The sequence below is a fragment of the Chrysochloris asiatica genome, unplaced genomic scaffold (assembly GCF_000296735.1).
Source record: "Chrysochloris asiatica unplaced genomic scaffold, ChrAsi1.0 scaffold00065, whole genome shotgun sequence".
Classification (NCBI taxonomy): Eukaryota; Metazoa; Chordata; class Mammalia; order Afrosoricida; family Chrysochloridae; genus Chrysochloris; species Chrysochloris asiatica.
The window spans coordinates 7,511,046-7,535,945 of NW_006408583.1; the positions used below are offsets into that span (position 1 = coordinate 7,511,046).

Below are 24,900 nucleotides of genomic sequence, written 5' to 3' on the forward strand. Positions count from 1 at the left end.
TTTTTTTTTTATCATTAGCTTCTCAAGTCATTATCTGGAAAGAAAACATCCTAGAATAATATCATTATAACAGCTCTGATATAACATAGTCACTATTACATATCATAAAGCAGATACAAGATATTTTACATTCAGAGTTGTGATGCAGGACAGTCGTACATCTAAAAAACTAGAGAATAAAAAAGGCATTATTTGTGACTTGATTCTGCTTTCTAGCAGAGGGCCCAAAGGATGGTGTGACACAGCTCTGATACAGAAATGCACTTTGTTAGATTGCATTTCCTTTCATTAGTGTCACAGTTTTAAGTACTCATGTGATTTTCAGTAATTTTAACAGCAGTTTATTCCTTCATGTGATATACTTATTCACTTATTTACTCTAAATACTTTAGAAGAAAAATTACCTAGTTTTCTCATTGGGTTGGTGTCTTTCTTTGGCTGAATTCCAAGAATGTTAGCCTTGATCCATTTAGCATTTATGTTTATAGTTAAGAGATAACTTTGATATTTTCACATTTTGCTGAGTTTGTTTTTTGTATATAACTTTAATGTACCTATTTTTGTTAATTTAAGATTTTGCTGGCCTCCATTTGACCAAAAACGTGATGCTGAATTTCGGAAACATTGCTGTGAATGGTTAAAAAAAATTTCTGTAAGTATTTTAATTTCTGAAAGATGTAAGCTTGGAGAAGTTAAAACAAACAAACAAACAAACAAAAAACTATTGACTTTTTCCCCCTTATTTATTTATTTAAATGAACTTTAATTTTTATTTTCATAGACTTCAGAAAACAAAATTGCCATCACTCTGCATATGACTGGAAAACTAATTTTATTGCCAAGATTATCAGAATATTTAAGGAATTCTGTTTCATCAACAACTATATATTTTAGATACTCATTTAAATGAAGCAACATTCAATATCATATTCATATATGATTTTACCGTTTCTCAGGGTCCTATGGGAAAAGCAGAGTGACATCCACTTTCCTGTGTATGCCAGCCATCACTGTAGGCCGGCAGTAGTTCTAAGGGCCACTGAAATCATTCTGTTCAATTCACAGCATAAATCAGGAAACGTTTAGGTGAGCCACCGATAGGAATATTTTTAAAGTTCCCAGCATTAGGGCTCCAAAATCTGCCCTCATCACAGTTCCAGTCAGCAAAAAGCAGCATCTATGGGTGATATCTGTCCAGGGAGGGCACCTTAGCTCTGGTAGCATAGTGGTTACATATCGAGCAGCAGTTCGAAACTGCCAGCTGTTCCGCGGGAGAAAGATGAGGCTTTCTTTTCCTGTAAAGATTTACAGCCTCAGAAACCCTGTACAGTGTCGCTATGAGTTGGAACTGACTCCACGGCATATAACAACAACAAGGATTGAGCTGAGTTTTGTGTATGATTTTCACAGCAGCCACTCTAACAGTTAGTTAGAACATGTCTTGCCAATTTCACTTTGGCAAGTTTTCCTTTTCCTATTGTGTTTTGTAAAGGATTATGTCCAGTGTGAGACTGTTCATCTGTTGATGTAATGGAGTTCATACACTGGGGAATATTCTCTCTGCTACTTGACTTGGTAGGCTTGACGTGTGGTTAGGTATATCCATCCACAGATTTATGATTGGTAGCGTAGTGGTTACGAATTGGGCTGCGAACCTTAAGGTCAGCGGTTCGAAACTACCAGCGGCTCCGCGGGAGAAAGATGAGGCTTTCTACTCCCGTAAGGATTTACACCCTCGGAAACTCTGTACAGGGTCGCTATGGATCGGAACCGACTCGACGGTACTTAACAACAACAATGTTCCACTGGTTCATAGTGGGCAGTTGCATCTGGGCTGACATATGCTAGCGGGCAGTGGGTGGTCCCAGGTCTTGCTGGTAGGGCTGAGGTGCAAGCCCTGGGGGCGAGAGTCACTGGGTGCAGATGCAAACGCAAGGCTGGAGACAAGCTGGGTGAATGGCTCCTGCCTGGAAGCGCGCACAGAGGCCCAGTCCCAGGCACAGCCCGGGAGGTGAGGCACGCAGGATGCGGTGCCACCGAATGCTGGGAGATGGTGAGGGGGTTGGGGGCATTGCATTGAGTTTTTAGAGTTGAGATCTTATCAATGCTTTTATGCTAATAGTGTAAGTAAGGAGACATTAGCTAGAAAAATACTATTAGATAAATTTTGGATGGGACTATGCATTTCAAATAAACCAGCTTTGAGTAGGTGCACTGGAAATATGAGGGGGCTTTTTAAAATCTGTGGAACATGGAATTGAAAGAATGGAATTATCCCACAAAGTTTTTGAAGTCTCCTCAAAGATTTTAGGAGTTTATATCACATTTTTGGTGTGTAGAAAAAATTTTTGACCATAAATTATTTTAGCTTGTTTCTCTTACTATTTTTGGAAGAAGTGCAGCCAGAGTGCTTCTTGGAGGCCAAGATGGCTAAGCTTCATCTCTCATACTTTGGACATATTGTCCGGAGGAAACAGTTGCTGGAGAAGGATGTCATGCTGGGTAAGGTGGAGGGTCAGAGAAAGAGAGGAAGACCCCTAACGAGATGGATTGGCCAGGTGGCATCATTGATGGACTCAAGTGTGGTAGTGAGGTTGGCCCAGGATCGGACATTGTTTTGTTCTGCTGTGCATGGGGTCACTGTGAGTCGGTTCTGACTCGATGGCACCTGACAACAACTCTTACTAGTAATTGTGGTCTTATTACTGTTTTTTTTTGTGTGTGTGTGTGACTAACTCTTCCTAGGGTTTAGAAAAACTAAAAAATTCAAACGTGATTCAAAACAGAATAATCCTAATTAATCCTTTTATGCTGGAGTTATGGAACACCTGGTAATCTTACTGTATTGTAGAGCTTTAGGGTGATCTTCTTTCTTTATCACTTATATACTTTTGGAAATCTGCAGTAAAAAAAAGTAAATATAACTTTTTGTTTTGTTTTGTTTAAAACCTTATACTCTTACAGAATATATTGGGAGCTCTGTACTGGGAGTTCTGGTATGGCATTGTAGAATAAGCACTAGTTCATTGTAGAATAAGACTGGTTCAAACCCATCAGCTGCTCATTTGAAAAGCTCTACAGGGTTGATATGAGTCGGAACCGACATAACAACACTTAGACAACACAGCCTTCGTTAACCCTGTGGCACACCATGAGGGAACACAGCCTGCAGACCAGAGAGATGAACTGAAAATGGCAGAAAGGAGAGACACAAGAACCTAGTGTCAAAGCCTGCTGCTGCTGTGTTTTGTCAAGTCGGTTCTGACCCATAGTGACCCTGGATAGGATTTCTGAGGCTGTCAATCTATGCAGGAGCAGAAAGCCTCCTTTTTCTCTAAAAGAGCAGCTGACGGGCTCAAAGCAAATAAACAAAACATTCACCTGTTAATCCTTTGTTGGAGGCTGTAACTCCATCCCATTTTATGTCTGTTGTGAGTATGAAGGTGGTGGGGGGCTCCATTGGGTTCCAGTGGCCAGCGAATACCTTTAGGCAGAGTTACAGATACTTAGAATTGGAAGCCGTCGGTGTGCTAAGGGGACAGGACCATGCACCTTCAGCTTTTGCTGTAGTCAACCTTTACTCCAGTATGTCACTTAAAAATTACTTAAAAATTGGATTCAATTTGGTACACATTTTTTATTATGGTAAAATGTGTTCTGTATATTTGTTTAATTGCTTTAAAAATGTTGGGTACTAGCTCATAGTGACCTCATGTGACTGTGTAGAACTGCCCCATAAGGTTTTTTGGCTGTAATTAAGGAGCTTTGGTAGTGTAGTGGTTACGAATTGGACTGTGAACCGCAAGGTTAGCAGTTCGAAACTACCAGCTGTTCCACGGGAGAAAGATGAGGCTTTCTGCTCCCGTATAGATTTACAGCCTCAGAAACCCTATACAGGGTCGCTATGAGTTGGAACCGACTCCACGGCAAAACAAAAACAATCTATCTGCAAGTGGATTGCCAGGTTGCTCCCTCACAACTGCTGGGTGGATTTAATCCACCAAACTGCTGGTTAATAGTCAAGGGCCACCAAGGGTCCTTATTACTCAAAATAATATGATAAACATAAGGTGCTTATTAAGAAACTTTTCAAATCATTTCCTTTTTCTATAGGCTGAATGTGGAGGTAACTTCCCTCAAGTTGTTGGTTCATTATTTATTTCCCCTGGAGGTCCGAAGTTTGTTCATCTGATGTATCATTTTGCAAGATATGTTGTAATACAATATATTAAAACCCATTCTAAAAGTAAGTTTATAGTAGGAATTCATTTCTTAATTCTTAAATTTTTATTGTTCTTTACAATTTGTAAATTATCAAGGATTTTAATAAAGCAAGGTAAGTTAATGTAGATACTAATCTATTTGAACTGTTGTTTGAAATCTTGTGATAATGAACAGAAGTAAGTATGCAGGTTATTTTATTGTGCTCTAATTCAGGGATCAGCAAACTTTCTATGAAAGACCAGATAGCAAGTATTTGTGGTTTCGTGGGTACCATATGGTCTCTTGAATATTTGTTTTAGTTTTTAAAATAATCCTTTAAAAAGTGAAAACTGTTCCTAGCTTATAGGTCTCACAGAAACAGGAAATGGACCAAATTTGAGCAGCACGTCACAGTTTGCTGACTCCTGCTCTATACATTGTGCTAAATGCACTGTTGAATGTATTTGAAATTTATTTATTTATTTTAAATAAAAATAAATTTAATAAAAGTTATTTATGTATTAAATAAAAAATATTCTTGTTACTGGCAATATATAGTTTGTGTGTATGTGTTTTGAAGTATTTGCTGATTCACAGAAGAAAAATAATCAGTTTGATACTTTAAAGTATGGTATTTATAGTCTAAAACTATGATACTAAATTGGTTTATGTTCATAAAACAAGTTGAAGCAGTATACCGTCTTGTCTCCCAGCTTCCAGTGATAATTGTTGCTGCTGACGTTTTGGTTTATTTCCTTTTAGTGTTTTTAAATTGCATATGTTATATCTATCCATTTTATTTGTTTTGGATAATAATACATTCTCATGGCTCAAAAATCAAAAAGTTAAAGTCTCCCTGCCTACCTCTGTTTTCTAACTACCTATTTTACCTTCCTGTAGGCAACCAATATAATCAATAATATAAGGAACTGTGTATGAGGGGGGCTTCAAAGTTTTCCTGGAAAAATTCTGTTGTATTTCATTTCCATTTTTCCTTGAACCTTTTGAAGCTACACCTCAATGAAATAGTCATTGTTTTCCCTGTGAGTTAGCAAATGGATCAAACCACTTTAAAACACACTCACAAAGGCTCTTTCCTTTTCTTTTTTTAAAGCACAAATGGTAACATTTTACATACTTGTTTATTTGGAGAAGCAAAGCATAATTGTACTACTCAACCAAGTAGGACAACAAACAATAATTTTAGTGCTGTAATTGTGACCATGACATCTGAAATGCTGGAGTGTTATTACAGTCCTTTTAGTAAGTGGGAAAATTGGTAATGTGAGTCTTGAGTCTCCTCAAGAGTTACTCATACAATTTTGAATCTTGCTTTTTCCCCTTAAACATATCTTTTAGATCATCATAGTTTTCTGTTTCTCATTCTTTTTAAGTACATTATAGTACATTGAATGGACAGTCTGTTATTAAATCAGCTTTCTACTGTTTTTCATTTGGCCCCCCACTCTCGCCCCCCCCCCTTTTTGGTATAAAAACAAGCTACTTAAAAAAGTAAAATGAAAACTAATGTTCTCCCATGTAAACTATCACATAATTCACAATAAAACATTTAAAAAAAAGTAAAATGAAAACAACAACAACAACAAAATAACCTATGGTGAAAAATTTCATACATATCCGCTCCGCGGGAGAAAGATGAGGCTTTCTACTCCCGTAAAGATTTACACCCTCGGAAACCCTGTACAGGGTCGCTATGGGTCGGAACCGACTCGATGGCACTTAACAACAACAACAACAACAACAACATCAATTTGTGTATGTTATGTTCAAGTATATGTTTAGGAATAATTGCTGAAAGATGAATTGCTTAACTAAAGTAATTGTGCACTTAGAATATTACCAGGTGAATTTCCCTAGAATTTGAACAATTTATACTTCCATCATCAGTATCTTGAGACTGTCTGTTTTCCTAGTGGATCACCAACGTATTGTATAATCAGACATATTTGCCATTTTAGTCTGATGGGTTAAAATAGAATCTCAGTGTAGGTTTAATTTGTATTTCTTATTACTTGTGGGTGTGAAAATTATTAAGTGTAAAAGCAGTTTGGACCTTTTCTGTACTGTATTCATGTATTTTATCCTTACTTAAGTTATTGGTCCATTTCTTTCATCATTTGTCCCAACTCTTACTTATCCCTTCTGTCTGTAATTGACAAGTCAACCTTTTTTCCAGTGTGTCAGCTCTTAATGATTCCTTTTAAATATGCATATGATTCTGCTTGGTAATCATTTGTGTAATTTTAGTTCATATAACATAAATATTTACCAGCTTTTCTATTATAGAAGTTCTGCCCATATCAGATGTAAGCCAAACTGTTGTTGTTGTTAAGTGCCATCAAGTTGGTTATGACCCATAGCGACCCTGTATAGGGTTTCCAAGGAGTGACTGGTGAGCTTGAACTACTGAGCTTACGATTAAAAACAACTTTGCAGTCCAGTGCATTAACCTACAGTGCCACACCAACACAATTTTATATAAATTATATACTATTTTTATATAAGTTTTGTGCATTTTGATTTAATAAGGGTTTATTGTACATGACATACTAGAAACTATGAGGTTTCTAAGCATGGGTTGTCCTATTCTGACTTTTAAGTAATTTCAGTCAACATATTGAGTCTTTAAATGACTCTGAAATTCAGTTAACTCATTCTTTTCTAAGTATTTACAAGTTGTGGTACTTTCTTTGGGGTAATTCTGGGACTTGAATGAGTGATGTTAAATGCATTGTCAGTGTCCCAGTTTCTAGAAATCCAGCACCCCTCTTTATTGAGCCATGTTAAACTAGGAAAAAACTTGAGCTCTTAAATGTTTCAAAGGATAGTTTTCACGGGATTCGTTGATCTTCAGTGATGTTGCCAAGAATTTTTTGAGCAATTGAGAATGTTTTTATTTGGTTCCTTGTCCTGGTGGTCATACTAGGGGGAAAGTCAAGCTGATGGCAGCAGTGGAGATGATGTGCTCTCACTTCATCTCTTAATTCACATCTTGTAAAGAATTGTTAAAAGATAACTGTTAAAAAGAATGATTGCTTTTATATAAAACAATGTAATTGAGATGTGAAATTATGAATGAACTGAGTATTCCAGGCAAATGGACTCTAAGAAGAGTAAAACTTTGTTAACCAACTTAAATATCCTTTTGTAGTTGTCTTCTTAAATTAAATCTTTTGCTTTTTTAACATGAGTTAAATTGTTTTGTGTTTGTATGAATGGCATACTGGCATGTAAGAAGTTTTTGGTTATTTGCAGTTAATGTCTTAAAATTCATAAAAATAACGTTTTTGATATTTAATAGTTTGTAAATTTAAGTTTTCTGTTACTTACGTTCCGTGCAGATTCTCCTAGACATTTTACAGATACATTTAATGTGAAGCCATACGATTTGCACAAGTGCATTGCTAGATGCCATGTAGCACGTAATAGATTTTTTCAAATTTTGCAAAGACAAGATTGTGTGATCCGAAAATATCAGGAAAATGCACAGTAAGTAATACTTTGATAGTGAGAGTGAAAATTCCTTTCATTTTGAATAAGTTCATCAATAACTTGAATGGAAATAATCCATGCCTGCTGTACATTAGTTAAGTGCTCGACTAGTAGCATGAAGATGATGGTTTGAATCCACCCAGAGGTGCCTTGGAAGACAGGACTGGTGTTGTGTTTTTGTGAGACCACAGCTTTGAAAACCAAATGGAGCAGATGATTTGTGTACACCTAGGGTCGCCCTGTGTCATAATCAACTTCACAGCAACTAACTGGCTGTTAGCTTTTAGGTCTAAAGCTAGAGCTTCTGAATAAAACACAGTGAAACTTTAGAGAAAAGGGAAACATCTTAGTTCAAAATTTGATTTACATAAGCCTTTTCCTTTTCACATGGAAATGCATTTTTAAAGCTATAATTGGAATTTATTTTACATCCTTTAAAAAAAATTTATTGTGTGAATTTTCCAGTTTGCCATAACATTAATTTTTATGTCTGTGTACCAGTCTGTTGAGTTGATACTCCATTAAGTAGATTTTCTGTCAGGTAAGTGTTCTATAATTGAGTTAGCTATTTCATCATATTTTATATTAATTTCATCTATTAAAAAAACATCATTTTGTTTTGAGTGAGCTTGTGCCAAATCTTATTTAGGCATCAGTGTTATTATAGCATTAACAAGACAGGCAAACTTTACTCTCTAGTAGTAGCTTCTGTCCAATTTTTTTACAGCTGTCAAAAACAGGATAATTGAAAAACTATGGTATTACTTTTATTAAAGTGTAAAATCTTTTGAAATGGCCCTTAAGCTGTGATAGGCCTAGTCCTTTAGCTACAGTTAGATGTGAGAGAAAGATAGGGAGCCAACACTCTTACTGATGACTCACATCTTCACTCAGAGGTGAGAATCGCTGAGAAGTCTTGGTCTCTCTCTGCAACAGCCTGTCTGTCAGGCTGCACCTGTGACTGAGAGCAGTGCTGCTGGGTGTATTTGGAAGAGTAGTCCCTAGAAGCCTTGAATAAAGTTATGAAAAGGCCAAAATGTCAAAGAGAGCTATATTAGGTCATTGTAGTGGAATTATGGTTGACATTTTGTTTTATTTTTGCAGATTGTCAGTTAAGCAAGTACGAGAATTACGAGCAGAATGTATAGCACTGCAAAACCACATGAAAAAGTAAGTAACTTTTAGAGTGGAAGGTCACTTTAGATAATAGTTTTGTTGTTGTTAGGTGCCATCAAGTTGGTACTGATCCATAGAGACCATATGCACAACAGATCAAAACACTGCTTGGTCCTATGCCAACCTCACAATCATTGCTATGCTTAAGCCCATTGCTGCTGCCACTGTGCTAATCCATCTCATTAGGGCTCTTCTTCCTTTTTTCCCACCCTCCATTTAACAAAGTATGATGTCCTTTTCCAGTAACTGATCCCTGATAATATGTCTGAAGTATGAGAGACAAAATCTGGCCATCCTGGCTTCTAAGTAGCATTATGGGTATAGTTCTTCGAACACAGATTTGTTTGTTCTTTTGACAGTCCATGATACTTATAATATTCTCCCTTAACACCATAACTCAAATCCATCAATACTATGGTCTTCCTTAATATGTTAAGCTCCTATTATTTTACAGGTGAGGGAATGGAGAGTCCTGGAAATGGGAATGAAAATAACATTCAATAGCTAGATAATGATAGGACTAGAACATAATTTGGACTCCTAGTTAATTCTCTTTCCAATGTGTTATTACTGCTTTGAGCTAGACTTTTGTTTCTGTTTGGAATTGTGATGATTGATAATGGGTGGGTTTGCAGATCAATTAATTCTCTGGATGTTAAGTTACCATGTGTTCTTCTGACTAACTAGGTTATTTCATTTTTAACTAGAATGGAACCCTATGATGACCAAAGTAATCTACAAGACAAAGTTGAAAGGGTGAGATAACTTTTTTTAAAGTTTTTATTGTGAACTGAGTGATAGATTACATGGGAGAACATTGGCTTCACACCATCGTTTCATTGCAATGATTACAGTTTCCTCTATGTACCATCATTAAGCAGTATTTGCTTCCCACTCCCTGTTTTTGTGGGTTGTTTTTTTTTTTTTGTGTGTGTGTGTGTGGAGGGGGGAGATGTACACAGAAACACTCAGGAGTGTATAATTTAAACAGCCAAAGGTCACATTCTGCAAGCCTGCTTCCTGGCCTCCAGCACCCAGTCCCTCTCTTTCTATGAGTCCAGCCAGAGTCCTCAGCTGTTCCCTCTCTCTGTGTCCTCATCTCTGCCTCCATCTCTGGTGTGCGCTGCTTCTCTGGATAGGGTCCCACAATCTGCTTGTGCTCTCTCTTGATGGCCTAAGGGTCCTCTGTTTCTGGACTGTAAGATTAACTACTCCCCTGTTTTTGTTAGATAACGTCTACCTTTACAGTTGTGACAGTCGCAGCTGGTCATGATAACAGTTTATCGCTATTGAATCATAAGAATCTTATCCCCATCTCTTTTCACCAGACCTGTGAGACAATTAAAAAAAAAAATTTTATTGTTAATTATGTGATAGTTTACATGGGAGAACATTAGTTTTATATTCATTCTATTGTATATCGTTTCATTGCCATGGTTATAGTCCCCTCCATGCATCATCAACCAACCAAAGGGTATACACTACAAGCCTGCACCTCGGTTGTCAACAAACAGCCCCTCTCCCTCTCTGTATCTAAAGTCCCTAGCTGCTCCATCTCTCCATGTCATCATCTCTGCTTCCATCTCAGGCATCACTGCTTCTAGACTGAAAAGTTAGTCACTCCCCTCCTTTGCTACAAAACATCTACCTTTACATTTCCAACCCTCATAAGCAGTCCTGATAACAATTATTCACTGTTGTATCACAAGAGACCGATCTGCATTTCATCATCAGCCCTGCCTAGACAGATTGGATACTACTCAGTGGAGATTCTACCTTCCTCCACGCCCTCTGGATCTAGGTTCCCTCATGAAAGCTTGTAAGCCAGTCACTTCTTGCTTTTGTAGACAGTTTATCGCTATTGAATCATAAGAATCTTATCCCCATCTCTTTTCACCAGACCTGTGAGACAATTTAAAAAAAAAATTTTTATTGTTAATTATGTGATAGTTTACATGGTAAACTATCATGGTTACCACTTTTTGGGTAATCAATGTCTAAGTTGCCCATCCCTGTCTACTCTGTGTGTGGAGGGGGTGGGAATGATCCTTGCTGTAAGGATTTGTTTCCTCTTTTGAGCTACTGCATCTGTAAGTGTAGATCAAGTTCATCAAATTGTATCAGATTACTCTTTTTTTTTTTCCCCCTCATCTATCTTCTTCTGGTTGAGCTCTGATCATCCAGTTGTTGAAGCCAGGTCAAGTGGGTATTATGTGCACGTATGGGTGTTCTTGTGCATATGCCCTCTCGTTATCAGCTGGATGCTTCACTCTCCTCTCTAGTCCTCTGTGGCTATGTCACTGACTCTGGGTCCAAGAGTCCCCAGGTCTTGTCACACTGCTGGCCAACTATGTCTCCACCCAGGTTCACAGCAGTCTATTGAACATTGTAGGGCTTAGCTCCCCGCTTCATTGCTGTTTTTCCCTCACTTCCCATTATCGGTGACGAGTGTGGTCACCAATCAGAGTTTGTATTCCTGTTAAGTCTTAGTCTTGGAAGGGGGTTTGCACTGAAGGGACCTGACCACTTGCCTTGATGTCTCCTGGGCAAGCAACTTGTTTGTTCTTGTAGTAATAGTCAGTCTGCCTCTATTGTTTTGTATTTTTCCTGTAGGTCTTTCTTTCAAGAAGTGTCTTCTGTCCTTCTAGCCGCTGCAGGCTGGTCTGCTCGTCCTTTCAAGTGGAAATTTCCCATCTCTGAAGATCTGGATGTGTTTCAGGCTTCCACTTATAGTCTTATGTAACGCAGAGGCTCTGCAGGAAACCTCCTTCACTGGGCACATTGTAGCCCATTGTAGGTATTCCAATCAGTTATAGGCAGAAGGCAGACTTAAAAGCTTTCTATGGTGATGTTTCTGGCTATTCCTTTCTCTCCCCCACCAGTGTCTATTTTATAATATAATACAAGGAAAACCAAGATTCAAAAGACAGCCAAGCATCTTAACATTATTCTCCCTTTTCCCCATTCCATCCATGCCATGAGACAGTTTTTTAGGGAGAAATTTAATCTCTTAATATTTATGATACATAGTGTTTATCTGTTGGATTCCTGTAGCTTCTCTCTCTTTTTTCACACTGTTGTTATTATTACTATTTTTAACTACGTAGTGCAGGTTAGATAGTATAAAGGTATCAGCAGAGTGCCTCTAGGATTCTTGAATATACTGAAAAAAAAAACCTAGCAAGATTTAAATATTCAAAAGTATTTTTAAATAGGGTTGATTTAAAATCTTTTATACCAGCAAGGAAAGATTGGCATGCTTGAAAATTAACCATTGTCCATTTATCTAAATAAAATATATTAACTGAAGGGAGATAGTAAGCATGGAGGGAAAATGAGGAGTCACATTGAGGCTAGATAGGGAAGTGGCAACTCCTGGTGTGGTGCTTAGACGGCTAACCACAAGGTAGTTGGTTCAGACCTACCTGCTGCTCTTTGGAAACCTTATACAATGTCACTATGACTTGGAACTGACTGACTAGCATTTAACAACCACCACAACAAGGGAAGAGGCATAAATGATCTGAAGACACAGAGGTTGGCTTTGGTGAGGGATAGAAGTGTTTTATAGGCCTTCGTGTGGCTTGGACAAAATATTTCTCAAGTTCTTTGTTCTAATTGTCTGATCACCAGGCTGTTTAGGGTTTATTTTGTCTTAGATATTTTGTCACTGGAAAAAGTTGTTTTCCTACTTAGGAAATATTTCTTCATTCATTCAGTAACTGTTTATTGATCACCTGCCATATGCCAACCATTAATCTAGATATTACATCTAGAGCACTGAAGACAACAGATGAAGTCATTCCTTTCATGGAGCTTCTATGCAAGCAGTATATCTGATTGTAAATTTCATAGGTTGGTATGAAACCTACTAAGTTTATTTTAGTCTCTGCTGAGTTGATTAGCACTCAGTTTCCCTGAGTCTCACTGTCATTGTTCCTCTTGATAATCTTGAGAACCAGAATCTGGGCCCTAAATTCATCTAGGAACTACCATTCTTTGAGACCCAGTAAGCTTTCTTGTGAGGACAATTTTGCATTGCAACACTGCACTTAGGGATGTTTAAGATCGCTTGCATACCAGGAGAAGACACAGACACTGACTTGAGGATGATGATCATACTTGTTTACTTCTTTCCTACTTCTGAAAATTCTACTGAAGCATAGTATACAAACCAAAAAAGTGCACAAATCAGAAGTGTGTGGCTTGAGGAATTTTCATAAAGTACACTTGTCCATAAAAATCTGGTTTAAGTAACAGAACATTGCCAGCGTCCTAGACATCCCCTCAAACCCCTTTTCACTCATACCCTGTATCCCTTACCCCCAAGGGTAGACACTGCCCTGACTAATGCCAGCAAAGATAAGTCTATTTAACCTAATTTTAAAATAGAAACATACAGAATACAGTATAAGTATATACTCTTTTGTGTTTATTTCTTTCACACAACATTATGTTTGTAGTATCACTTGTGCTATTGTGTGTAGTCATAATATGCTATTCTCATTGCCGTAAAATGTTCTAGTGTGTGTGAATATAGCACAGTGTATCCATTTCACTCTAGATGAATCTTTGGGTTGCTTCCAGTTTTTCCCTTAAGAATGTTGTGCTGTCGTTAAGTGCCATCAGTCGGTTCCAACTCATGGCGATACTGTATAGGGATTCCAAGGAGTGGCTGGTGGGTTTGAACCACCAACCTTCTGGTTAGCAATCCAGTGTTTATCCTACAGCACCACACTAAGACTCCAAAATAGTCCTAAGAATATTCCTGTACCTGAGTTTTGCATTTTAAGAAGCAGGCTTCTTTTTCTTTAACACTTTTGAAACTAGAATGACTCATAAAATTGATGTGTAATGTTTCTGTCCCCCTGAAATCTTTCATTTCTTTTTTAAAACTTTCATTAGATTAATGGCATATTAGAATACAGGAAATGGGCATTGTATCTTGGTGTTACAAGGTTGCTTAGATTTCCTTTGAAAATCATACTGAGCTAGATTCATGCAAATAATTCTTTGGTTTTAAGCCCTTTTTGAAGTAATAATAGTGCTTTTAGATTATTTACATACAGTTTAATTTTTTCATCAGAAATGATTCCGGTAATACCATATTTGTATCTAGGAATTGGCATACATTTGCGTTTTACATTTCTTTTGTGTATGTTCAGACTGTGTTTAATTTCTGGTTGTCTCTGTTTTCACAGGTTCGATCATTGTGGGCTGTGGTGAATGAAACACTCGTGGTTTTGGAAAAAGAGAGAGAAGTTGTTAGTTCAGTCCTTAGCCTTGTTAACCAGTACTCTTTAGATGGATCTAATGTTGCTATTAATATCCCAAGGCTTTTACTTGACAAAATTGAAGAACAAATGTGTCAGGTAAGCACTTGCTAGAAAACTTTTGGGTAGTTGTGATGACAAATATTTTGGTGTGTATATTTTTATCACAGTTTGAAAAAAAAAAAAAAAAGCTTCTGTGAAAACTGATGTGCCATTATTATTTTATGCAAGGGGCATTCGAAAAGTTCATGGAATTAAAGGATAGTAGGATTTTTTCCAAGGAGCTCTGGTACTTAGTGGTTACGAATTGGGCTGCAAATCTCAAGGTCAGCAGTTTGAAACTACCAGCAGTTCTACAGGAGAAAGATGAGGCTTTCTGTTCCTGTAAAGATTTACAGCCGCGGAAACCCTGTACAAAGTCGCTATGAGTCGGAACCGATTCCACGGCTCACTACAACAACAACAGCAACAACAGGATTTTTTCCATGAACTTTTTGAAGCCCCCTCACATATTATCTATGTTGTTTTTCTTACATTGTTTTTTTTACTGCCTTTCAAATTTAATTGAGTGTAGATCATGTCTCACTTTCATAAAGAGGATATTCATCCATTTCTAATTGTCTGTGCCTTGCTTGGTGCTACATCATACAGTATGGGGACTGGGAAGATGATAGTATTGTAATTCTTGATAAATTTTCACTGAGGAATTCATAAAATAAATTTTCAGTTTGAATAATTATTTAATTGTCAAAAGTTCTTTTCAAACATTTCATCCTCTTGGTTTCTCTCTTTGCTTGATGTAAAATGTTCCTGTAAAAATCTTTTCTTGCTCTAGCTTTTGTGACTTCAATGTTTAATCTTCTGTGGTTCTGGTTTCATTTTCCCACTGGTTCCTATTTCTGCCTTTTAAATGAACGTGCTCTTAATTTCTTTAATGCCCCCTTTTATTTCCTGGTGGTGCAGTAGTTAAAAATGCTTGGCTACTAACCGAAATTTTGGCATTTTGAACCCACCTGCCACTCTGTGGGAAGGTGGTTGTGACAGCCTGCTTCTGTACAGGAAATCCTGTGTGGGGGCAGTTTCTCTCTGTGTAGGGTTGCTATGAATCTGAATGGACTTGATGGCAGTGGGTTTCTTACCTCCATTACAAATTCACCTCCCTCCTTCATATTGATAGTCCCAAATTAGTACCTCTAGTCTCTAACCTTTAACTTAAGCCCTATCTGTTTATTTCCACTTGTTTATGGGCATTCCCATCTAGATAGCCCATAGTTATTTTTCTTAGTAAACACAGAATTTATTAATTATCTACTGTGTGCCAGTCAAGGGAGTGAGGTGGCTCTGTAGGCTAAACACTGGACTTCGAACCACATGGTCAGTGGTTTGAACCCACCAGATGCTTGAGGGAGAAAGATGAGACTTTCTGCTCCCACAAAGATTTATAGCCTTAGAAACACTCACTATACAGGGTTGCTATGAGTGGGAGCTAACTTAAAGTACTCAACAACAACAGCATATGCCAGGTTTGGGGTCCTGATGAGGCGCTGTAGGATAAACACAGGACTGCTAACTACAAAGTCAGTGGTTCAAATCCACCAGCCCCTCAGAAATCCTAAACAGGGTTACTATAAGATATTGGAACTGACTTGATGGCACTTTGCAATAATATGCCAAGTACTGATATAGGGAATTTAAAAACAAATGTTTTTAACTCTGAGGAGCTTTCAGTTTAATAGGTAACATGACAAGCACATCAAATTCAGAGTTTGTAAAAATCAGATCTGCAAATTCATTTTTTTCAGGAGCTGGGGAAGGAATATATAAATGAGCATGCTCATTCTAGTCAAACAGTGATGAAGTCTTGGAGAACTAGAAAATAATTTCTATGTGAAGTCTATGATTTTTTTTTTTTAAGTCTGTGATTTTTAAATGTTGACAATGGATTCAAGTATTTTAAAAACACAAACTGTGCTGGCTAATAATAATAAACATGTCCATTGGGCTACGAAGTTGGTGTTTCAAAACCACCAGCTGCTTCTTGGGAGAAGGGTGAGACTGTCTGCTCCCATAAAGCTTTACAGCCTTGGAACCCTTTATAGGATTGCTAAGAGTTGGAATCAACTCAGTGGCTAGAGTTTAGTTTGGTTTAAGTTTGGATGCAGCCTTGAGAGACCATTGATTTACATACAACTTTAAAAAAGTTTGTGATCTTTCCCCAAACCTGTTCTTCTCTACCACCTTTTATTCTGCTTTCTGTGTATATTAAAAATGTGGAGCATGTCATATTCTTTCACAGAAGTTGTTTACATTGTAACAAAATTGTTTACGCTAGTTTTATATTTTGATGGAGGAATGATTTTGATTTTTTTTTTGTTCTTTAAGATAAACTTTTTATATCATAATAAAACCCATGAACATTAGCAGTTTGTTATTTTCACCACTCTTTTTTTCTTCTCTGAATCCATAGTTGCACATAGGAAATGTTTATGAGGCTGGAAAATTGAACCTCTTAACAGTTATTCAATTATTGAATGAAGTCTTGAAAATAATGAGATATGAACATAGTCAGGCTGACCAAACAAGACTGACAATAGACCTTCACTACCTTGAAAAAGAGACCAGGTTTCAGAGAGAAAGATTGTCAGAGCTGAAGCATATGAGGTACTAGAAAGATCTACTGTTATTGTATATTGTGGGAGGATTACGGTGGTTTTGATAATTTCTCAGCAAAACTTATATATAGTTACAGCTCTTTGGCTTTTGCAAACAAGTGTGAAAATTGTGCTAGTACTGAAAAACCTAGTCTCATGAACTCCTAGGAGAGAAACATGAAGTAGAAAGGAAAATTAATGTAGTTTTCTTTTTAGCTGGAATAATTTATTGCTGAGTAATATCTTTATGATATGGAGTGCAGTGGTCTGTAGTATAAACACTGGACTGGGTACCACAAGCTCGACAATTCGAGCCCACAGACTACTCTGGGAGAAAGATGAGGCTTTCTGTTCCTGCAAGATTTATAGCCTTGGAAACCCTGTATAAGGTTGCAATAAGTCAGAACTGACTCAGCGGTACTTGACAGCAACAACAATAACATCTTTTTGATATACTTTTACTTCTTCTGTAACTTTGCTTTCCTGGGGTCTAATAGTAGGACTGGGCTTCTGAAGCTTTTTTCTGAGCAGAAAGCTGGAGGGGGATGGGGATGCCATCATGAATGGACAGAGAAGGAGTAGAGTTCTGACTGAGTTTAGAACCAGGAATAGAAATGATCTTATAAAGACAAAGGGGGTAATAGATTTATTATGGCTTCACTGCAAATGTTATTACTTTCCTAAATTTTACCCAATACCGTTTTGTGTATTCATAATGTGGATAAAGTTTTTTTTAATGCCATCATAGGTATAAAATAAAAGAAGATCTTACAACCATAAGACATTCTATTCTTGAGAAGCAGGGAGAATGGTATAAGAAGTGGAAAGAATTTCTTGGTTTGCCTCCTTTCAGTCTAATTAAAGGTTGTACTCCAGTAAGTAAGAGTGAGTTTATTTTTTGAAAGTAGTTTAATGTAAGTCTCTTGATTTATCATATCATAGGTGACCTGGAAATGCTGTGTTGCATGTGTGTCATCTTTGCATTTGAGTGTAAAATTCACATGTTTTGGTTTCTATAATTTTTTTTACATGGTAGAATACTCATTAAACAGCCATAGACTTGCAGATAATACTTTAAGATTTAGAGAGATGCCTTAACAAGAAAATGAAGCTTTCCTCTTGATGTGAGTTGGTTAGAGGATGAAGCAATCCCCTGGATCCTAATATTGTACTCCTTTGTTTAAAAAATGGTTATAGGATAGGCTATATGTTGGATAATTTTATTTTCAGGGGGAAAATAAATAGACTTCTAGGTATATGTAGCGGTGTTACTATGGCAGAAAGTAAAATGTGTATACTTCAAATTGTGAATTCTGTGTTTTAAGGCTGTGGATCTTTTACCACCCATGTCTCCCCTTTCATTTGATCCTGCCTCAGAAGAAGTATATGCAAGGAGTATTCTTTTGAAGTATCCTGCTTCCCTTCCAGGTTGGTTATTTATCTTTTTCTCTTTTAAACCTTCCTTCTATCAGTATTTGTTATTGTGATAATAATTCCTTTACATTTGCTTTTGATTTTCCCTTGACTTCTTTTGTTGTGGTAAAATGCATATAATACAAAATTTATTTCAAGTGTACAACTCAGAGACGTTTAGTAAATTTATTGTCTGTGCAACCAATCACCATTTCCGTCTAGTTTCAGAATAATTCCATCACTTCAAAGTAAACCCGTATACTCATTAAGAATTGAATCCCTGTTTCTACAGCCTGTACTTGCCAACCACTTACCTGTTTTCTGACTCTATGGATTTGCCTTCTGGATTGCTTATGTAAATAGAATTAGACAATATGTTGCCTTTTGTATTTGACTTCTTTCACTTAATGTGCTTTGTGTTTTATCCATGTTGTAGCATGTAGTAGCCTTTAGTTTTTGTTGTTAAGTGCCATTGAGTTGGTTTTGACTCATAATGACCCTGTATAGAGTTTCCAAGGAGCAGCAGGTGAGTTTTAACTGCCCACCTTGTGGTTCAAACTGACTTTCTGGCCCAGCGTATTATCCTGCAGCATCACACCAGGACTCCAATACTAGTTACTAATCTTTATAAATGCCTACTACTAAATATTTTCTGCGGAGTATGGTACCTCTATACAGTAAGCACTGGACTTTGAACCATAAGGTTGAAAGTTTGAGCCCACTAGCTGCTCCACAGGAGAACGATGAGGCTTTCTGTTTCCACAAAGATTTATAGATTTGGAAACCCTTTATAGAGTCACTTTGAATCAGAACCAACTCAAAGGCACTTAACAACAACAGTTAGATATTCTCTTTGGCAGTCCTGCCCATCACTACCTGTAACAACCAAGTTGTCTTTTTCCCCTCAGCATTCTTATTGTTGTGAGGTTTTGTTTTATTCTGATTAGAAGTTGTTTTGAATTTCAAGAGATTCTTAAATATATTAAAATGTACAAGCATAATTAAAGAGTAATTACTTTATCTTCTCCTGTAGATCCACCTAAGCAAGGTAACGGAGAAATTGATGGTAGAAGAGAGAGTGAGCCACAAGAAGTTGTAAACAAGCTAGCCAATAGGTAAAACACATTTGATTTTCATAGTGAGTTTTTTAAAAAGTGAGTTTTGTCTCATTAAGCCTTTTTCCAAACTTCTCTACTATGAGATAGTCAATAATTTTCCCCTCATATCTGAACCTCATATCCGACCAACTTTTTCAGATAAGATTACCCGTGTTTGATGCATGGACAAAAATTATTTTCTATTCTTTAGCTTGGGTTTCATGGGGATTACTTAACTTGAAAAATGTATGAAAAATATCTAATGCAATTTTGGGTATTTTTACTTACTTGTATCTGTGAACTTAAATGAAACCATGTCGTGAGCATTGAGTAAAGCTACACATTTGGGGGGCTTGGAGCTCATCCGGTTTTGTAATTTTCAGATTGTATTCCTCAATGTCCCTTGGTGCTGTCTGTGAATGAGCTCTAAACTGAACAAGTTGCATTTTTATTTGTATTGTATATTTGAGGTACCCTGGTGGCACAGTGGTTAAATCGCTTGACTACCAACAGAACAGTCAACATGTTCGAACCCACCAGTCTCTCAGCAGGAGAAAGATACAGCAGCTGCTCTTATAATGATTTATAGTCTTGGAACCTTATGGGACATCTCTACTTTGCCCTATAATATCACTATGAGTATGAATCATATTGACAATAGCGGTAGTATGTATAGAGATTTTTACATGCCATTTAATTTTTTAAATTCCATGCTTTAAAAAGGAGCCCTGGTAGCATAGTGGATAAAAGCTGGGCTGCTGACCGCTGTCCGCAGTTTGAATCTGTGTCGCTCCATAGGAGAAAGATAAGGTTTTCTGCTTCTGTGAAGCTTTATAGCCTTGGAAACCCTACAAATGCTACAGAGGATCTCAGTGAGTCAGAACAGACTGCATGGTACACAGCCACCACCACCATGTTTTACAACACAAAAAAAATTAAGACTACTGATTTAACCAACCCTAAAATTTAACAGATTAAAGATCTGAGCATATTTAATTTGTTGTAACTCAGGTTGTTGTTGTTGTTAGGGGTCATCAAGTCACTTCTGACTCATAGTGACCCTGTGTGTAACACAACAGAACGTTGCCTGGTCCTGTGCCATCCTCACACTAGTTCCATTTGAGGCCATTGCTGCTGCCATGGTATCAGTCCATCTCGTTGGAGTTCTTCTCTTTTTCGCTGGCCCTTTCACCAAGCATGAGGTCTTTTTCCAGGGTCTGGTCCCTCCTAACAATGGGTCCAAAGTGTGAGAGACAAAATCTCACCATCTTTGCTTAAAAGAAACATTTTCGCTGTACTTTTTCCAACACAGATTTGTTTGCTCTTCTGGCAGTCAGTCCATGGTGTGTTCAATATTTTTCACTAACACCATAATTCAGACGCAGTGATTCTTTTACGGTCTTCTTTATTCATTATCTGACTTTAATATGACAGTGAGGTAATTGAAAATACCATGGTTTTGGTCAGGTGCACCTTAGTCCTGAAAGTGACATCTTTGCTCTGGAACACTTTAAAAGAGGTCTTTTACAGCAGATTTGCCTAATGTAAATTCATCATTTGATTTTTCTGACTGCTGCTTCTATGAATGTTGATTATGGATCCAAGGAAAATGAAGTCTTTTTTTCTTTCTTTTTAAAAATTTTTTATTTTGAATTGAGTGAAGGTTTACAGATAAGATTATCAGTTTCACATTCAACAAAGCACACACCTTGTTTCATCTCAATGATTGTAGTCCCTTCCCTGTAACAACAGTCTTCGCTTCCTTCCTGAGGCTCCTGTTTTCCTTCCACCCACCTTCCCATTCCTCTCACCATTGTTCTTAGGTAAATGTTGCCCCTTTGATTTTGAATGATTGACTGTTCCATCCAAAATCAAGGCTTTGACAACTTCAGTCTTTTCTCTGTTTATTACAATTTTGTTTATTGGTCCAATTGTAAGGGTTTTCATTCTCTTTACACTGAGGTTTTTTATGTTTTGTAGTCCTTGATCTTCATCTGTAGGTATTTTAATTCCTCGCCACTTGCAACAAGCAAGGTTGAGTCATCTGTATATCAAAGGTTAATGAGTCTTTCTCCAATCCTGATGCCATGCTCTTCTTCATATAATCTAATTTCGTGTATTATTTGCAGATTGAAGGACTCCTGATGTGGTGCTATAAGATCAGCATTGGACTGCAAACCACAAGGTTGGCAGTTCAAACCCAGCAGCTGCTCAATGGAAACCCTATATAGGGTGCTATGAGTTGGGACAACCACAGCAATGCAGATTAAAGGATACAACCCTGGCTCACTCCTTGAGTCCTTCAAGGAAGCTAGAATATCTGTTTTGACATGACATAAATCGAAGAGCACAGAATTCTTCAGGGAAAGTTGCTGTTATTGTTACTTGTATAGAGTTAGTTCTGACTCACAGCGACCTTGAATAGGGTTTACGAGGAGCTTGAATCACTGACCTTGTAGTTCACACTGACCTTACAATCCAGTACATTAACCTGCAGTGGCAGGATGGGTGGAGAAATGGAAGTGTCACCGTCAGAAGTATATTGTTGGTGTTGTTAAATGCCGTCGAGTCGGTTCTGACCCATAGTGATTCTGTATAGGGTTTCCAAGGAGCAGCTGGTAAGCTTGAACTGGCAACCATGCGGTTCAAACCGACTTTGTAGTCCAGTACATTAACCCACAGTGCCACACCAGGACTTATAGACCTAGTCTTAATATCATATTACCAGTTTTTTTTTAAACTAACAATTGCTTTGTGTAACTGTAAATCTTTAGGTTTCCCCAGGTTTTTTTTTTTTTTTTTAATTTTTATAAATAACTGTGCTTTTTTTTTTTTTTTTTTTTATAAGTGGTCTTTTTTGTGGGATAAATGCCCACAGTGCAATCAGCGCCCTTTCTTTTATATGGTACAGTGCTGGGGTTTCATGGATCTCAGTCTTAGCATAAAGGAGCCCAGATGGCACAATGGTTAAAGTGCTCACCTGCTAAGCAAAAGGTCAGTGGTTCAGTTCAAACCCACCTGCAGCTCTATGGGAGAAATATGTGGCAGTCTGTTTCCTTACAAATATACAGTTTTGAAAGAGCAGTTCTCTGTTCTGTAGGGTTGTTCTGAGTTCGAATTTAATCTGTCGGTGGGTTTGGCCTTTTGGTTTTAATCTTGGTTTGACAAGTGGATAGAGAGTGAAAGACGGGGCTAAGGTAGCTTAAAGTTGTCTTGTTAGCAGGGCAAATGGCATGTTGCCGGGTCAGAAATGAGAAGAAGGTATTCAGTATGCTTCCATTGTTTCTTTCACAACTGTATTATATGTCTCGGCACGGATTCTAACAGAAGCATTTGGTGTCACTCAAACATAACAATTGTGAGAATTACGCATGGCTGGGCAGTGCTTTGTTTTGCTGTGTATAGGGTTGCTGTGAGTTGGAACCAACTCAGCTGATGCTTTTTTAACAACAACAGAACTCTATGAGGAACCCTGGTGGGGCTAAGTTAAGCATTGGGCTGTTAATCATAAAGTGTGAAGTTCAAGCTCACTTGCTGCTCCTCATAAGAGGGGTGAGGCTGGCTGTTCTTGTAAAGATTTACAGTCTGGGAAAACCTAAGAAGGAGTTCTGACTCTGCCCTCTAGGGTTGCTGTGAGTCCCAGTTGACTCAGTGGCACTGGGTTTTGTTTGGCATAGGACTCTCTAGGGACACTGAATCAAGCAACTTGATGGTGATAGGGGTTTTTTGTGTCTAGCACCCTGTCTTTAAGTAGCAGTTATTCATTGATTCTGTCAGTCTGTCAGTTGTTCCGGGCACTGTGCCAGTACCTGGAAGAGCTCCTGGGAAGGCACAGCGTTTGTTTTTAAGGAGTTTGCTGCTTAGTGACATTCTTCTATAGATTGCTGACCCTGCTATCAAGCTGCAAAACTGAATGTAAAGATCATACTAGATGGCTAGGCTTTGCCTTTGTTTTCTGGATTACATCTTGTTCAGGCTGCCTTTTATTGCTGTGATTTTCATTTATGGTTGGAAGTTAGGTGAAGACTAAGAGGGTACTTTTAAAAACGACTTACTACTTTAGAAATTCATTTGCAAAGCAGTTAATTTTGTACTTCTGTCTGTGAAAGGAAAACATCAGTATGCTTGATGGTGAAAGTGGTCTCTGGTAATACTGCCTTCCGTATTATCTAGAGGGAAAAAGGAGCCCTGGTGGTACAATGGTTTAACACTCACCTGCTAACTCAGAGATTGGGGATTCAAACCCACCACCTATCTGCTCAGTAGGAGAAAGATGTGACAGTCTGTTTCCATAAAGATTGTGGTTAGTGCCGTTGAGTCAGTTCTGATTCAGAGTGACCATGAATACTGTTTCTGAGGCTGTAAATCTTTGCAGGAGCAGAAGGCCTCATCTTTTTCCTGAGGAGTGGCTGACGGGCTCAAACTGCCACCCTACTGGTTCACAGTCCAGTGCTTATCCTACAAAGCCATCAAGCTCCCTCCATAAAGTTTTGCTCTGTTCTGTATGGTGGTTTGTAAGAGAATTAACTAGACAGCAATGAGTTTGGGCTAAAAAGCTTTTGGGCAGTGAGCAGACTAAATCCATGATTGAATTGAAAAGTTCTTTAACAATCACAATAGTCACTTTGAAGTTCTCATTGCCTTCAATGTTTTTAAAAATTTAGTAACTTATTTTATAATTAGTGTGGAGAGATATGTGAGGTTGTTAATGTTTATCTAAAGGAGGAAGAGCATTTAAAAGATGAAGGAATACTAGGTGTATAATGCAGCAGACTGAAACTCTGAATAGTGTTAAGACTTTACTGTAAGTGATACGTTTGCTTTAGAACAGAATTCAGCGTGAGGGAAACTGACTTTGGACATGAAATACCAGGAGAATCTAAAAGTCTCTATCTAATACAGTGAAATTCTGTATTAAAACCTAAAGGCATCGTTATAATGCAATTCCAGTTGATAGAATTTAATTTTACTGTATAATCAAGTCTTTTGAAAGTTCATCAGGTAATTTAACCTTTTTAAAAAATACCGTCGGCTATTTTTTAATATAGCAGGTAAGTAAAATGTTCATAATTTGGGAGGCTGATACACAATTTGGGCTGAAGTACTGCCCTAATCGTCACTACACCTCCCTAAACTAAACTGCCTTTTGATGACTGGGACGAATTGAGTGAAATCGTAACGGACAGATACGGGGCAGACAATTTCTTTAGAACATTCAGATGCATCAAGTGAATGGAATTATTTCCTACTTAGAATGTGAATATGTTTATCTGTTTTCTTTGTAGCCCTGCCTTCTTTCTGGTGAAGTCAGCTTCATTAGCAGACAGAAACAGTGTTACATGTCTTGAAAAGGTATATTTTAAAACAATTTTTATCAATTCTGACCATTTAAAATTATATTACTATTTAATTAAATTTAATTTGTTTTCACATTTCCCAGTATTTGTACATTGTGTAACATTTCCATTTACACATTTTATATTGCTTGTAAGTGGGGATATTGGAATTACTTAATTGTGCTAGTGAACAGATAACTTCATGGTAAAATTAACCATGGTTTATATGTTCACAGTA

The 24,900-nt window shown here is 37.5% G+C and overlaps 1 protein-coding gene and 1 pseudogene across 1 annotated transcript in view; one reads left to right on the forward strand and one right to left on the reverse strand.

Moving 5' to 3' along the window:
• The window catches only part of HAUS6 (HAUS augmin-like complex, subunit 6), a 43,491-nt gene that overhangs the window by 7,792 nt on the left and 10,799 nt on the right, over nt 1-24,900 (forward strand). Inside the window, exons 3-13 of the mRNA XM_006864503.1 lie at nt 574-652; nt 4,114-4,246; nt 7,566-7,713; nt 8,821-8,886; nt 9,600-9,648; nt 14,094-14,264; nt 16,633-16,826; nt 17,565-17,691; nt 18,142-18,244; nt 19,263-19,344; nt 24,612-24,678. Coding sequence (XP_006864565.1) covers nt 574-652; nt 4,114-4,246; nt 7,566-7,713; nt 8,821-8,886; nt 9,600-9,648; nt 14,094-14,264; nt 16,633-16,826; nt 17,565-17,691; nt 18,142-18,244; nt 19,263-19,344; nt 24,612-24,678 — 1,219 coding nt within the window. The remainder of the gene's footprint in view (nt 1-573; nt 653-4,113; nt 4,247-7,565; nt 7,714-8,820; nt 8,887-9,599; nt 9,649-14,093; nt 14,265-16,632; nt 16,827-17,564; nt 17,692-18,141; nt 18,245-19,262; nt 19,345-24,611; nt 24,679-24,900) is intronic.
• LOC102814448 lies at nt 804-1,841 on the reverse strand (annotated as a pseudogene).